General features: G+C 46.4%; 1 protein-coding gene across 1 annotated transcript in view; it reads left to right on the top strand.

The window, feature by feature from the left end:
- NTN1 (netrin 1) overlaps nt 1–15,902 on the top strand; it is a 29,518-nt gene extending 13,616 nt beyond the window's left edge. Inside the window, exons 2-6 of the mRNA XM_053454142.1 lie at nt 3,611–3,799; nt 7,506–7,655; nt 8,812–8,865; nt 12,596–12,670; nt 15,514–15,902. Coding sequence (XP_053310117.1) covers nt 3,611–3,799; nt 7,506–7,655; nt 8,812–8,865; nt 12,596–12,670; nt 15,514–15,842 — 797 coding nt within the window. The 3' untranslated portion in view covers nt 15,843–15,902. The remainder of the gene's footprint in view (nt 1–3,610; nt 3,800–7,505; nt 7,656–8,811; nt 8,866–12,595; nt 12,671–15,513) is intronic.
- The last annotated feature ends 228 nt before the right edge of the window (nt 15,903–16,130 follow it).

The raw sequence follows: 16,130 nt of genomic DNA, 5'->3' as shown, positions 1-16,130 counted from the left end.
AAGAGATGACCTTTATTATTTTTATTTTTATTAAGGCCATCTTAAAATCGAGGTTTGTCCACGTTTTAGGTTTTGGGGACCAACAGCTTCTGACATATTTTCTTGTCGATTTTAATCAATTCCCCGGAACTCGGCGGATCAGACCTGGGTTAATGAATAAGTCCTCTCCTGTGGACAAAAAAAGTAAGGAGCTGAGAAACAAAAACTTAACATAAAGTATTCAATATAGCAAAAAAAAAACTGTCCAAATCGCTCCAAAAAAGGTTAGAATGCCCCATGGAATTCTGCGATCTTCAGATCACCGCCGCTAATGACAGGTTGAAGAATCTCCGTGGTGGAATGTCCTTTTCTCCGACACCCTCTCTATTTTTCGAGCTGATCCTTCAATCAGCAGCTTATCAACACGCGATTCTCTCCCCCTTCTCTCCCCTCGCCTTCCTTGTTTTCGTCACCTCTTTTCTAGCCTTTGTCAGTTGCCATCACCCGGGCTTATTCCGTCCTGCTTGTTGTGACAGAGCGTCTGTGTCTGCGGACAATGATACCGTGCATTCCTAACACATAACAGCCGGCGACCCTACGCCATGTTTGCTTTTAAATCTCGAGCTGAGACGCCGACGATGGCCCTTTCTGTGGCTTGGCTAGATTTCTGCATCAGGGATAACTTACGTATTATATCTATATATTATATATTACATGGATATATAACGACACTGAAAGAATTCACCCAAGTATTAACATTATTTACATTAGGAAAGCGTAAATAATCTGTTTTTCAAGCGGAAATGCAAGTATATTTCCACTCGGTCATTTATGACATCATTAATTGGCACCGTATGCAAATGAACTACAATGCAGCATAAAAAATGATGTACTCTGTCACAGCGATAGTGAATTCTGTAGGAAGGATATATCGCCGATTTTCTTTGTTCTGCGATGCCGGGGGATATATATTTAGATGATGGAATACAATTTGTAGTCTCCGCTATTGAAGGATACATTGTGATTATTAGAGATGTGTATGGCCAGACTGGCGATGGTCGGGTGGCACTTTAAGTCTGGTGGCCACCTGATGGTATCCGTATAGCCGATACCCGGGCACGCGCAGCTGCTGGCTGCTTTCTTGCAGTCTTAACACCCGGACGGGCATATCCAGCTGCAGGCCGTTGCACCTGCGCGGATGAGTATGGGGTGATGTCGCCCAGCAGCGTTTGCCTGGAGAAGTGAAATTCTCTTCCCGCAGGAGAATTCGCGAATCGCTTTGTCTACTTTTCGTGTAGCCTCCTGCGGGAACGCCGATGCCTGGGGAGTAGTTTCGAAACCTCACATATTCACTTGCTGATGTCATCGCAGACGCATCAACTCTATTTACTGAAACAGTGGTGCGTCATGATGTAAATGTCATGATCCACATGACGTCACCAACCACAAAACACTTTAGTTCAGAGCATTGCCCACATGTAATGCTTACTGAGATATGTATCTGCGCTTCTTAAAGGCTACAGAAACCGTGCCGGGGACTGCGGGATTCCGTCAGCCACATGGAGAGTTAATCGTAAACTTTATAAAGCTAAAATTTTATGCAAATTCAGTACAATTTAAATCCGAAATTAAGAGCACACCATCAAGGATTTGTTTAAAAGAAAATATTATTATACAACATGTCGATGATAGATGAAATTTGAAACACATTTTGGTTTGAGCAGCGAAAGCTAAACATTACGCCTTCTCGGTTTCGCGGGTCCCAGGAACAGTTCAGTGCTTTCTCGACGTATGACTTCTTCATCCTGGAATGTATCGGCTTAATCTCCGCTATTAGAACCTGCGGCTGGCAGCAAAACATCTTTTGACTCCTTATGTTATTTTATATTTTTGTCTTACCTTCACTCTACCCCTTTCTCCTCCTTTTCATTCCCCTCTGAGCCCTTCTCTCTAGGCTTAAATTACGGCCATTACTGCCTTCCACTGAAATGGCCCCCATCCACCTCCCCGTTCCCAAGGTGATACTCCATCCTGTTACTCTCCCCACTCTCCTCTCTAGTGTGGCCCATCACCTTGGCCCTCTCTGTCTCCTCTCATAATTCACCATCTGCCCTTCTTCCCTGTTCCCCATCCATCCCATCCTTTCTCCTCACATTTCTTCTAACCGCCCCTAGCCCTTGCCCTTCTTCTAAAATGCAGTTTGATGGCTGCTTTCCATCAAACTCTCCTTTTCTTGCTCTCCCCTACATCCTGACTTATCTCCTGCCCTTCTCGCTCTCTCCACCATCTTGTCTTGTCTCCTGCCCTTCTCTCTCTTCCATTCCACCCCATAATTTGGCTGCTCTCATTCCCATACAGTCCAGGTACTGGAATGCAAATAAATTCACTCCTAAACCCACAGATTTTGGCATCGTGCATGGCTAAAGTTGGTGTAAAAATGTTTTCTAAAGCACGGGCGAGCGTTTTTGCTTGTATTAAAATCTGTATTTTGCCTTAGTCTGTTTTATAATTTATAAATGAAGCAGATATGGGGATAGGTAGCGGAGTCTACAACTTCCGTTACACTCTGAGCTACTGGATCCTGAGTGGGTATTCACAGGAAATCTTGAGTTTGACCTTTAACCTCCCCTGAAGTTTTTCTGGACTCGACAAATGATTCTGGATCTCTACAATGGCTGAGAGACTTGGATCCTGTCGAGCTCGGTGTTAAATCTGTGGAGATTTACAGGAACAAAAGCTACTGATTTGGCCAGGCCAGGCTCCAGAGGCCGCTTAACATGTATATATTATAGATATGTATATATTAATATAGAAGCATAAAATGTGCTCCGCTTTGGTGTCATTTGAGGACTGGACCCAGGTAGTTACAGAACGTTCTTCCGAGAGAATACAATATTCTGGAAGTTTGGAACTTTTGAATATCAGTAGCACGAGAGTCGTCTTAACACCCGGTTTCAGGTCCAGGGGCCGTGGCATATAAAATATTCATAAGAATCGGTTATGCGTCAGACTCGAGCCGTGAGTCACCTCTGCCGTGCCAACGGACCTGGCAAAATGCGCCTGTGACCTTTCCGATTTCCATTCTCCGACACCTCAGCCTGCATGCAATGAAAGATTAACTCGTCCCTGGCCGGAGAGGGCAAACGAGGACACGCGTGAAGTCTGCCCCAGCAGAGGAACGGGTGGGGGATAGCCGGGCGTGAGAACGAAACATGGAAACGGGCTGCTGCCGCTCACCATCGCCAAAGTCCACCAGTGGCTCCATGCTGGAGTTTTATTGGGTTTTCCCTGTCTTTTAATCCTCTATTATGACGTTTCCATGTTACACACAATGTGATTTTTGTAAGATACACATCAGACCACGTAGGCCGTGGGGACAGCACCGCAGAAGACCTAGCGGGGGCAGATAGGGGCTCGTATGGGTAATCGTGCCGGGAAAAGACTATTATTATTATATGATTATTGTATGTGGTGTCCTGGCGCTTTAGATGGTCTGTGATCAGGATGACCGGTTGAAGTCGCATCGTCCTTGCATAAACTTAACCGCATGTTCTGCGTCATGCCTGCGTCTGCTATATAACTCCATGCACAGGAGGTTTAACCAGCACCTGTCTGTCCTTCTCTTTCCCAGCCTGTAACTGTAATCTGCATGCTCGCCGGTGTCGCTTTAACATGGAGCTCTTCAAGCTGTCGGGACGCCGGAGCGGAGGGGTCTGTCTGAACTGCCGACACAACACGGCTGGCCGCCACTGCCACTACTGCAAGGAGGGTTATTACAGGGACATGACCAAGCCCATCACTCACAGGAAGGCGTGCAAAGGTGAGGGCCCCGTGGAGTATACTGTAAAGAGACCCCTGGGGCATTGATTGATCTTCAGACCTCTGTATCCCTTCTTTACCCTTTGTGACCCTGTCCAATATTTGAGATTCTAAGCAGAGCTGGGGTAAAAATTTCTGAACTTTACATTCTGGTGGAAATTCCTGCGGAAAAAAATTGGGTTTCCGAGACGTCTTAGCATCACATGGGGCGTCAGAGAACGTTGCGTACGTCTCGTGTCAGGCCGACCGCGTCCGTTATCCACTAGGCTGCAGCTTCCCGCGTTACGATGTCCGTAGATTAATATCTCCCCTCTATTTAAAGAATGTTACTTAGTATCCTGTGATTCTGTTACATTATTGCCAATCCCTGTCTGTAAGATGTAGATTCTCTGTCCTACGACGGTTTCCCGCGTTGCTGACAATACGTGAACCCAGCATCGTGGTTTAAAATGTTTAAATTCCAGTGGTATATAAAGAGGTTAACGCGGCTTCTCCCTCCCCTTCCACCTTTGCACAGGTGTGCATACCAGGGGACAGTGGGTTGCATTGAACAGGTTAAGCAGAGCTCGGCGGGGAGGGGGGTGGAAGCTTTCGGTGCTTTGAGCGCTGGTTCTGATGCAGACGGCACGGAGTGCGGAGAATTCCTGGGGGGGAGAGATGGTAGATTAATCCCCGGCAGCCGAGGGGAGGAGAGAGGGGCGACGGAGAGAAGGTGGGCGCAGGTGTTCCTGCTTCGAGGTGAAGTCTTTGCTACGATGACTACAGATTCCCCCTGACCTCCCGAGTGGCTTCAGAATATCGTTCACAGGATGAAAATGATGCGTGTGGCTGACATGAATACCGTGTCACATACATTGCGTGTTGTCATACGGGAGGCCAGGCTTACTGGGGTATCGCAGCTTAAATGATCAGAAGGGGGGTAGATTAAGTTTGATTACCTGGGGCAGCCCTTTTAATATAGAATTAAAGTCTCCATCTCATCCCATAAATCCTCTCCATTTAAGACCGAGGCCGGCTGTTGGCTTCCGGTGCTTTATGAAAGTCCTTTAACCCTTTGGAGGGGAGCCATCGGTTCTATCGGATATTAAGCGGTCGAGCGTCTGGTGTGTAGAGATGGCTGCGCTAATTGAGGAGTCCGGTTTCCGTCGGGCTCTGGACACCCTTTGTCCTCATTCAATAGCGTGGGCTTTGATACCTTTAATCCGCTGACTGAAAAGGGAAAAAAGAATAAAACAATAAAAAGCATATTGCGGTGTAACCCCTTTACCCCCCCTTCGCTGCCAGATGGATATCAAATCATTATATCTCCTTCTGGTTGGTCTGTAGAACCATCCCGGGGGGGGGGGGGTTAAAAATGAATCGCCATTATTTAAGTCAGTTCTTAGCTTCCTAAAACCACTGGGGGCTACACATTGGGCTGCGTTGATCTTTTTATACGTCCTCGGACACCAACTGCCCGACTTGTAAACCCCAAACTCCAGCAGCCGTCATGGAAACTGCTAACCGCGGAGCTATCAGCAGAAGGTTGCGCTGGTTTCCATGGCGATTGCCGTACATTTAGAATGTTTATTTCAACAGTATTTCTCAGAAATACTGCTTGAGATCCCAGTGGATAATCGGCGTGGGCTCCGAGGGCCGTGGTAGTTACATATTATCATCATTACTGAAACTGTATCTGCCGCGTACGGAGCCTCGTTACTTATTTCACGTCCACGTTTTTTGCTTTTTCTCTTTGGTTTAGGACACTTGGCCTTTTTCTTGCTTGTTGTAGCCGGAGCCCCTGATGCGTTCTCCGGCCCTCGATGACGTACCTGTATTTAAATTCTATAGCCGAGCAGACCTGGTCCTTTAGCGGGTGGCCAGGTGTCCGTTCCCTGCCTGCGTCCTCCTCACTTTCTGGCTTCCCTGCGGGAGTCAGGACGGGATTTCTATGAGAAGAACGTTTGTTTTTCTCTACGTCCGTAAATGACGTTATTTAAGCGCAGACGAGCGCGCCGCGTGTCTGAAATAACTCTGCCATTCCCTGAAGTTTTGTCCTTTGTGACATTTGCCCCCGTGCCCCCCACGCCCTCCCCAACCTGCCCCTTGCTGGTTTTGTCACTGTATTGTACGCAGACGGATAAATATACACCGTGACCTTTTCACGGGTGTTTGTGATGCGTTTTTAAACACGCCAGGTGTTACTTGGTTCTTTTGCAGCCGAAGTACCCTCATGCACCTGTGCGAGGAGACAGGTGCGTCAATCGCTGGGGGTTTCCCCTCTAAACTATTTTTACCAATAACGCATTAAAGAGGTCAATTCCTCCCGGAATCATTTCGGGGATAAATCACATATTCTAAACTCCCCAAGAGTCTCGCGCTTCTCATTAACGCGATGAAGTTTTACTTATGGAACCCTCGTCATTGTTTGCGTCTTAGAATTTATTGACGGTGACGCAGGGCGTTCCTCCCCATCGTTTGGTATTTTAAAAGATCGTAAATTGTAAATCACACGCTTGACACAGACCTGAAGAAATCGCACAGGATTAGTATCTGAACACCATGTTTAGGTTCCTTAAAAAACAAAACACATTAAGCTCTTCTTTTACACTCTCTCTCCTCCAAAACGCGTTGTAATCTCGCTTGGAGTGGAAGGGGTTAATGTATATTTATTTCCTTGGAAAGCGCCTGGGACAGGGAATTCATTGAAGACGTTTGATGAGTTCCAGCAGCCGGTCCTGGTGAGAAGTGGTTTTACAGCTGATAAGGAAAAGGAAAAGATGCTCCGCTAACCGATAACGAGGCTCTTATCTCAGGCTTTTTATGATCCGGTTTAATTTGGGAGCTTAACTCGTTGGATGGACGTGTCAGAGATGTCTGGGAGGTCTACGAATCCCAGCGCTCTCTCTGCCTCGCTCCGCCTCGCTCCGCGCTCTCTCTGCCTCCTCCGCGCTCTCTCTGCCTCGCTATCCCTGTCTCTCCCAACTTGCACATACGCTCTTCCTTTGACTTTCTCTCCCCTGGTCCGGCGCTGTCTTCCGCGCTCTCTCGTAGTCTCTATCCGCCTGTCTCCCTTCTCTGTCTCGCTTGTTAATTTTCCTACCATCACATCTTTGTTCATTTTTTTCCTGTTTCATTCTTCAGCAAAATCTGATAAGATTGGAGAAATATTTGTAACTGTTCTTTTTTTTGAATGCAGCCAATTTCTAGTTTATGTTGATATTTCGGTCAATTCTACCAAAGGCTGTTTTATGACAACGGCTGAGGATTAAAGTTCTTCTCACCGAGGGGGGAATTCTATCACCTCTCATAATGCTGCCAGTTGGTGTAAGTGGGTATTTCCGATCATTGCTTTTCTTGGCGACTCTTGGTTTTGGGCACTCTGGAGTCTGGACAGTCTTTGTCCATTTGGCCACCATGTCTGCAAATCAAGAATGATGGCCACTCGTAGCGTCTTTTCCAAAATGTATCGCTTGTGTCCAGAATAGTCGACCCGACCTGGCAGCAGCATCCACCATGAGAGTATTAAAAGCGACCCTGCGAGAAATGCTTCCGTAGAAGGCTTGCATGACGTACCTCCTGCTCTTCCCCCGGCTTCCCTTTTCTGCCCCTCCGTTCCCTGATCCCCGCTGCCGCTCTCCCCCCGTTCCGTTACATTTTGTGTTATTTTTGTTTGCTTTGTACCTTGTGCTGTTTTCCAAACCCTTCTCGTCTGTTCCACCCCGCAGCCTGCGACTGCCATCCGGTGGGTGCAGCCGGCAAAACCTGTAATCAGACCACGGGCCAGTGTCCTTGCAAAGATGGAGTGACTGGCATAACATGCAATAGATGTGCCAAGGGCTACCAGCAAAGCCGCTCGCCCATTGCCCCCTGCATAAGTACGTGTCATCCGTTTACTGCTCTTTTACTACAAATTGTTAACCTGCTACCATAGCGCTAAAAAAACGTCTAAAAGGAATTCCTTGGTAACCCCCGACCCTAAACGTTCCGAAATTGGTCTTTTTATGTATATTTTTCAACATGGTAACGCTGACGATCAGCAAATGATTCCAAGTTGTTAACGCAGCAGCCATATTGATTATTGTTCATGAAGCTGGTTGGCTGGACTGCTGTCATATACAGTATTATAACAACTTATCTATTTACGCAATGAACAGAAAACTAAAAAAAAATAAAAAAATGCTTTACCCCCCCAAAAAATGTTGTTTCCATATTATCCAAGGAATTCCTTTTAGACCTGCAACAAAGTAGATAGTATTGCCGTTACAACACACGCCTGTGTACTAACAACATGATTTAATGATGGAGGGTGACCGTGTCGTGAATATTTATATATATATTGGGTCAAAGAAGATGTGAAATATTCAGAGCAACTTTTTCCTTTAAAAATAATATATATATTGTGTGCGTGTGTATATATTGTGTGTACACACACACACACACACACACACACACACACACACACAGATGCTTCAGGGGTATCTGGGCTCATCCTACACTTAAGATGATTGAGGAGGGGAATTAAACACCCCCGGGTCAGGTGGTATGACCCAAAACTCTAATCTTTCTAATAAATCAAAGCCAATTGTGACCACCGACCCCGGCCTAATGACTCTCCCCCCCCCCCATTGACTTTTGTTATCCCCCATTAATGATCTGACCCTTAATTGCCTAATTTGCCATTTTTTGTAGAATTCCTTGATCCTCACTTTGCTTGCGCTGTTTTGAACGCTGCCTCCATCTAGTAACGGAAAATTACATGGTTTGCACAAAAAGCACCCGATAAGCAGATATAATAGATTTGGTTACAAAGTATAAAGAGTTACCAAAATAGAATGTCCAAAAATAAGTAAGAACAAAGAAAAGCGAGAGTAAGAAATGAGGCTGAGGGCAGAGTGTAGGCGAGAGCCGGCTGAGAAAGGCCTCCCATCAATACCCATTGTTTATTCCATGCGCTAAGTTTAGCTTCAGGAAAATAATGTTAACGACGCGTCTTTTCTTTTCCTCTCCCAATCCCGTGACTCCTCCAACCAGAGATTCCCGTGGCCCCCCCGACTACGGCCGCCAGCAGCGCAGAGGAACCCGCAGGTACGTACCCGCTTGGTCTACTCGGCCATCGCTTTAATGAAGGTTCCTCTGTTCTGGGCTACCCAGAGGACATTATATGTGCATATATATATATATATATAGATACATAGAGCCCGCCGGCAGGTCGGCCCCCGTCAGCCCGTCTACTCGTTTCTCCTGCTGTAAAGATCGGTCGTCGGTCTCGTCTTAGATTCAGGAGCCGTACGTCTATCCCATGCGTGTTTATCACCCCCCGCTGTATACGTAAGGTATGGATCCTGGTTCTGGGGACCCTGTAGAAAAGTTAATTTTGATGAATACCCAAGTTGATAAAACTCACCACTTTGAGCCAATTCCTAACCCCGGTGAGTTCATTTTTTTTAAGTTGAATGAATCCACAAAGAATGAATCCATGAGTTAAATCGGTTTAATAAACAAGGAAGTTTTTATTGAAATATTACTCGATGCCGCACGTGAAGGAAATCCTCCGTTTACTGAGCTACATATAAAACTCCGCGCTATATAACCAGAAGTCCTTTACCGGTAAAGCGTCTTTGATTTAATATTAAAAATGGCCGCCATAAACCCCGTTTTCTGAAGATCGAGGTGTACGAGGGTCTCGGTCCGGGTCGCAGGGGCATGAAATGACTTAGGATGCACTTATTCCACGCATCGTGAGCCAACAGCCCCTTTGTCCGTGAGCATGGAGGGAGCTGCCTCTTTTTGTTAGGACAGTTGGCTTGTCTGGACACGTAAGGTTCCCAGACGTAGCACGCGGAGGGAGTCTGCCACCCAAAACCGAGCCGCAGCTCACTAACAATAAGAAGAATTAAAGTATTGACTTTTTCGCACCGCCACAAAGCCCCGATAATGGATGGAAAATAAACAAGCCAAAGATGAATTTCTGCCGTCGCGCCGCTCGCTGGATTGTAATCAGTCGGCCGTTCGGTTACAAAGCACATAAAATACGCGAGTCCTGCCCAGTCTGCTCTTACCTGCCGTAAAAATACCCGAAATACTATGTGACCTCCGACCCCCTCCGCATATTCTACATATTCTGCTCCAGGAATTTCCTCAGTGCATTCGTCATTACCATGTCTGCTGGGCGACCGTTCCAGGAAACCTAAACTGTTCTCCGTTATTATCCAATGACCACCAACATGCGGGTTACCCGTAGGTAGCTGTGAGATTAACCGCATCGACACCTGCTTTGGTGGTCTGGAATTTTGGGATTATTTGAGTTTCTCTTCCTATCACAGATTAATTTTTAACTGTGTATTGGTCCCTTACCTCTTCAACTGGGAGTCTATTCCATGGATTCCCTACCTTTTTTATATGATATCCTGCTGGGGTGCCTCGTCCTGCGGAGCCGGTTTCTTGGCCGGGACTCCCGGATTCCATTAAGTAATTCGCTCGTTCCCAGTTTGACTTTTGTTGCATTCGATTAGCTGCTGGTGCAGGGCCGGAGCCGCGTGTAACTGCTGGAGCGTGCGCGGGATCGTTAGCGTCCGTTCACAGCATGCAAAAAGTGATCCTCTGTACCGTTAGTGGTACCGGCGGCTGCTGGTAATCGGTGCTGCATTATATCACGGCTAAAGGGATGTTACCGGTTATAACGCTTTCATATAAACCTTCCCTATCGCTCCTCCTATTACTCCATACAGCGCTCCACATATATCACTAATATATCACTATTATATCACTATTATATCTCTATTATATCACTATTATATATATAACCCCTTCATTTAGCTCCTCCCATTACTCCATACAGCGCCTCCACATATCTTTCTATTACACCATATAGCCCCTTCCTACAGCTCCTCCTATTACTCTGTATAACACCCCCACTGCTATATAACACTGTTATATTCTGCTTAAAACTAATTATTCATACATCTCCGTACATTAACCACGCAAATCACAATTTATAGAAACCCGCTCTCTATTTTTTTTGGCCGTTCTGCTCCCACAAACCCCAATTTGTACACCGTTAACGCTCTATATATGCGAAGGCTTTGTCCGCCATCCTACACAACCCCGCACCACAATAGGTCTTCCTGTCTCCACCAGACAGCCCTAAATTCCACAACCGAACAATAGTCGTGCCTGACAATAGAGCGGCCCAAAGGTCTCACGGGGGTTAGTAAGGTGAAAAGGACCACCAGAGGTGAGGAACTGAAAACCACCCATCCATTCGATTTATAGAACACAAAAGCCGGGGGAAAGAACAATACGGTTTTGTATAGACGGAGAATCTCTTGTTCCTTGGTCGGAGATACGAATCAATCAGTTCCTCAGTTCCTACGCCGGATGGTCCTTTGGTGTTTCCTAGTGAATTATTAAGTTTGTTTATGGAAGACATAATGTTATTTAGGCTGGAGAACAAAGGAACTTAATCTCCTTGATTTCTCATTCCTCGAAGGAACCATTTAAGTTCTGTAGAACCGTCTTCACCGTGACACCGTGAAGCGTAATTTTATTCTGGAGCCATAACCAAGTGGCGACATCGACGAAGGAGTTCTAATCTGAATTCATTATTTGGGATACGCTGGAGAACAGAAGATCCGCCCGTTGAGGGGCCTACACCAAAGGAGAGCTTGATGACTATGAAGTTGTACCAGTAACGCAGCACAGCGAAACCATTAAAGAGGGATCATTACCTTTTGTTGCTGGACAACCCTGGACATGGTCCAAGTGTGGAGTCAACATGAAGAAGCCACCGAACAACCAGAAATGTTGAAGCAGTTACCAGGTCTTCCTTATTCAGCAGGAAGGTCCCATGAATTCCCCCGTAAAAGTTAAATGAGTCCTGCACGTTTTTTTGCCTTCAGACTGTAGCTTCCGTACACTTCGTCCGGCTGAGGTTAATGGGTGTTGGGGGTCCAAATACGAGTCGCCCCGCGACGACGGAAACATCCGCAAGCTGTAAAGAAATGGCAAGAAATGTATAATTAGATCAATTTGTTGCACGGCTGAGCTGGTGATGATCTGGGTTATAGTTTCAAACTGCTACAGTGTGACGGCCGATTTATTCATCGTCGCTGAGATCGTTCATCTCGCGCACAAATTGTTGTTTTGCCGACGTCCATGCCTACATGTGGAAATATAGAAATATCTGCGGGTTCCTTCCATGTTGTTATCCTAGACTCTCTCAGCTGGAAAAAAATTCCCAAACAATAATGGGACCCTAATCTAATTACATGCTTTATGTGCAGAGATTTGTTCTCCAATCAATCTTACTCAAGCAGAATAAAGGCAACGAATGCGCACTGGTTTGACCCTCCTCTTGTTTTGCTGCCTTGAGGTTAATGAGAGGCATTAGCCCCGTTTGGGGGAGGACAGGCACCATTAGAGACCTCGGCTAATTATCCCAGAGAAAAACCAGCCTTTCCCTTGCATGACCGCTGGACTCCCAGCAGAGTTGGTAGAGGGTAATCCATTAAAAAATAGATTCTACGCGGCTCGTATTGGATGGTAAGCCCTGCTTTACCAGTACTATTTTCACCAATGGTCAAGGTTATGCTGAGCAGCCAATCAACTGAAAGGGGATTCCTCTAAGCCAGGGTTACTAAGCATTGTTACAAATGTTGTCCGTAATCAATTACATAAAATTGGACGATGTAAGCAGATAAAAATATTAATGAATTGCTGAGAAACCAACGTCGGTTTAGTTAATCCTGCAGGACACGCGCATGCTGATCATTAAATGAGATGCAGATATTTAATCCTGCGGACTTTCTCTCCTTAGATTGTGAAACCTACTGCAAGGCATCAAAAGGCAAACTGAAGATCAACATGAAAAAGTACTGCAAGAAAGATTACGGTAAGACGTCCGGCATCCACCAGCCTCGCGTACCCCGAAGTAGCGTATCTTTCTAACACGGGGGGTCCGTAGAAATAGCGACTTTGATAAGTGGTATGGTCCAGTCAGCACTATCATTCTATTGGCCGCTATGGTTATTTGACTAACTGTTATGGTTATACGACTAAGTGGTATGGTCCAGTCGGCACCATCATTCTATTGGCCGCTATGGTTATTTGACTAAGTGGTATGGTTATTTGACTAAGTGGTATGGTCCAGTCGGCACCATCATTCCGTTGGCCGCTATGGTTATTTGACTAAGTGGTATGGTCCAGTCGGCGCCATCATTCTATTGGCCGCTATGGTTATTTGACTAAGTGGTATGGTTATTTGACTAAGTGGTATGGTCCAGTCGGCACCATCATTCCGTTGGCCGCTGTGGTGATTTGACTAAGTGGTATGGTCCAGCCGGCGCCATCATTCTGTTGGCTGCTATGGTTATACGACTATTTTTCTGAGTTATCACCATCTCTTTTTATGCAGAGCCCTCGTTGTATGTTATAAGTTTCACACATTGTGGCTCCTCGATGTTGTCTATAATTTTCTTAGATATAACTTGTGGTTTCTCCATTGCGACGTGGCATTACAAATAGAGAAATCTGTTACAGGAAATCCCAGCGATGATGTAGAGATTCCCGGTTATAATGGGAATGGACGCAGCGTGGATGGCAGTTCTCAGGCCGTTTCTGTTGGCCTCCATGTGGCAATCGCGGTCCGTTGCTGCCGTCTCTGGCAGAGGCATTGTGTGTAAAATGCAGTGGGCACAAGAGTAATCTGTTTTATCCCGCTGTGCCCAAATCCCTCCACCCATTACCCCGGTGCCCCGCTTTCTGTACCAGTTCTTGGACCGCAGCCACAGCGTCCTGACAAGAAAGACGTCTGCGTCCTGCGCGGCTGCAGAAAGGGGAGACAGAAAGAGCTGACATGGCGCATTCTGCCTCCCCGCAGGGGGTGCCTGACAATCGTCAAATGGGCATCTGAGAAATGCATGCTGTTCCTCATAATACGTCCGCTCACTTACAAACCACAGCTATTTCACCTCAGCGTGAGGGCTCCTTTCCTGGACGGATGGTTAATCCGCTGGTGTCTGATCTCTGTGGCTAGGGAGGGCACGGCTTTGTACGAGGGGGAAACGGGATCTGCCAACTTTCCCAGAGAGCTGTAGGGGGAAGGGGGCGCCCGCAGTGTTGGCCGTGTCTTCTACATAGTAAGTTAGCAGGGAAGAGGCAGGGGGCAGAGGTACTGCCAGGGAGGGACATATTTCGGAGGAATTGAGATAAAGGTTTGCTACAACGAGTTGAAGGCTGGGATGCTTAATATTGTTATACACCTCGTTCGTAGCGGCCTGTTTGGGCTGGGGAAGGTTCTCTGTACGATTATATCTCGGGACAAAGAGTCCTCATCTGAAGGACTCCTGCGCAACAAAAACTCCATGTTTTATGAACAGTAGTGCAAGCGTTTAAGCGGAACTCTCCCCAAACTGCCATTAGATTCAGCACTGAAACCTACCGCCTGTCTTATTGTATCAGCCCACATGTTACTTTATACACAGTAGGATTCTTCATGAGCAGACATGGCTTGAAAAAGATCCTGTCCTTGGATCGAAATGCTGCCCTTTGGGGGAATAAACAGGTCAACTCGCTGAGTTCTCAGTTACATTGTTTTATTGTAATTGTTGTTTTGGATCGGGTGGCGTCCTCCTCCCGGCACCAAGCATTTGAGTGCTACCCTATACGAGGATTGTTTGACTTTGTAGGCCAGGGCGTCACACTTTGTCCTCCAACCTCTCCAAACCCCTTGGACCTAAGCCCAGCTCCTCAAGGAGGAGTCTATAATTGACTTGGCTAATACACTCTCATCTAAGTGCATGTTCTTGGACTGGATATGGTGTGTGTGCTTCTGGAGTGGTGGATGTTGCCATCAATTAGTAAACAAGTAACAAATGTATTTCTTGACTGGGCTTGGCTGTGGGTAGACTGGTGGCCGCCATGATGGAGGGTAGACTGGTGGCCGCCATGATGGAGGGTAGCCAGACTTTGTGTAGCCAATGGCTGAGAATCCTTCAACCTTCTTGTCTTATGTGATCTAGAATTCAGAATGTTGCGTATCCAACATGTAGAATGTGGCTAACTTGTCTTGTAACATTTGGAAATATGAAACCCAACTAGCTCCTTGATAGCTGCTAGGATACCTACGAGGTTCAAACACGTTCTGTTCATAGATTGCATTGAAATAATGCTTGCACCGCTTTCACATTGAAAAGGTCGGAATCTAGAAAGCCCCATTAGTTATTTTTAAGTTAAGGGAATACAGTCGTAAATAAGCGCTCCTTCTCCACTTCAACCAGAAAAATTTGTCCTCAGGTAAGAACAGATCAGGTACACGTAAGAGCACAAACTCAAGATACTTGTGTGCACTCCGCTCCCTGCTCGCAGGCCGGGCCGGCACGGATGTTTTCACAGCTGGGAGGTGAAATAACAAATCCTGGAAGCCTTTAGAATTGAGACTGTTGATTTTTCCAAAGGTGTCTCTGCCACCCCCTGTACCCCCCCCAACCCAGCAGGGGAGGTTGGAAGGTTTTTTTGAGCGGAGGACTTTCTGGAGGTTTCCATCGACTTGGGATGATGCAGCTTTTAGACCGTATCTGCAGTCATGACCCAAAATCCACATAACAACAAAGGAGGTTTAGGGAAAATAGTCCAATTTTAGGGAGAACTAGAAGAAAATTAGGTCAAAATCTGTAAAACTCTTTATTTTACGAAGGAAAATACAATTTGTCTTACATGTTATCCTTTTGCTTCCAGCTGTGCAGATCCATATCTTGAAGGCGGACAAGGCTGGAGACTGGTGGAAGTTCACCGTGAACGTCATCTCCGTGTACAAACAGGGGACCAACCGCATCCGGCGGGGAGACCAGAACCTCTGGATCCGCTCGAAGGATATCGCCTGCAAATGCCCCAAGCTGAAGCCCTTGAAGAAGTATCTGCTCCTCGGAAACGACGAAGACTCCCCAGACCAGAACGGGATAGTGGCAGATAAGACCAGCCTGGTCATACAGTGGAGGGACACGTGGGCCAGGAGGCTGAGAAAGTTCCAGCAGAGAGAAAAGAAAGGGAAATGCAAGAAAGCTTAGGAGCGGCGGAAGGAGAATTTAGAAGGCCCTCAAAAAAAAAAGAACTGGAGATGAGTAGAAGAGAGCGGACCATAACTGCTGCTTGCTGTAGAATCTGGAGCAGATAGGACTTTTGATTAGAAACTGTTTTTTTTTTTTATCTTTTTTTTCCTTTCCTAGAAGAACGCCGGAAGCTCACTTTTCGAAGTTGGCATTTTGAGGGAAGACCGAGGTGACAGAGAGGAGGGCCGTTTTCGTTCTTTTTTTTGTGGGACCGACGCGTTTGCACCTAATACGTAGAGTTATTCA

Source organism: Spea bombifrons, chromosome 13, assembly GCF_027358695.1.
Source record: "Spea bombifrons isolate aSpeBom1 chromosome 13, aSpeBom1.2.pri, whole genome shotgun sequence".
NCBI classification, from domain to species: domain Eukaryota; kingdom Metazoa; phylum Chordata; class Amphibia; order Anura; family Pelobatidae; genus Spea; species Spea bombifrons.
Note: the sequence above shows the minus strand (reverse complement) of the source record. Positions and strands in the feature narration are given on the sequence as shown.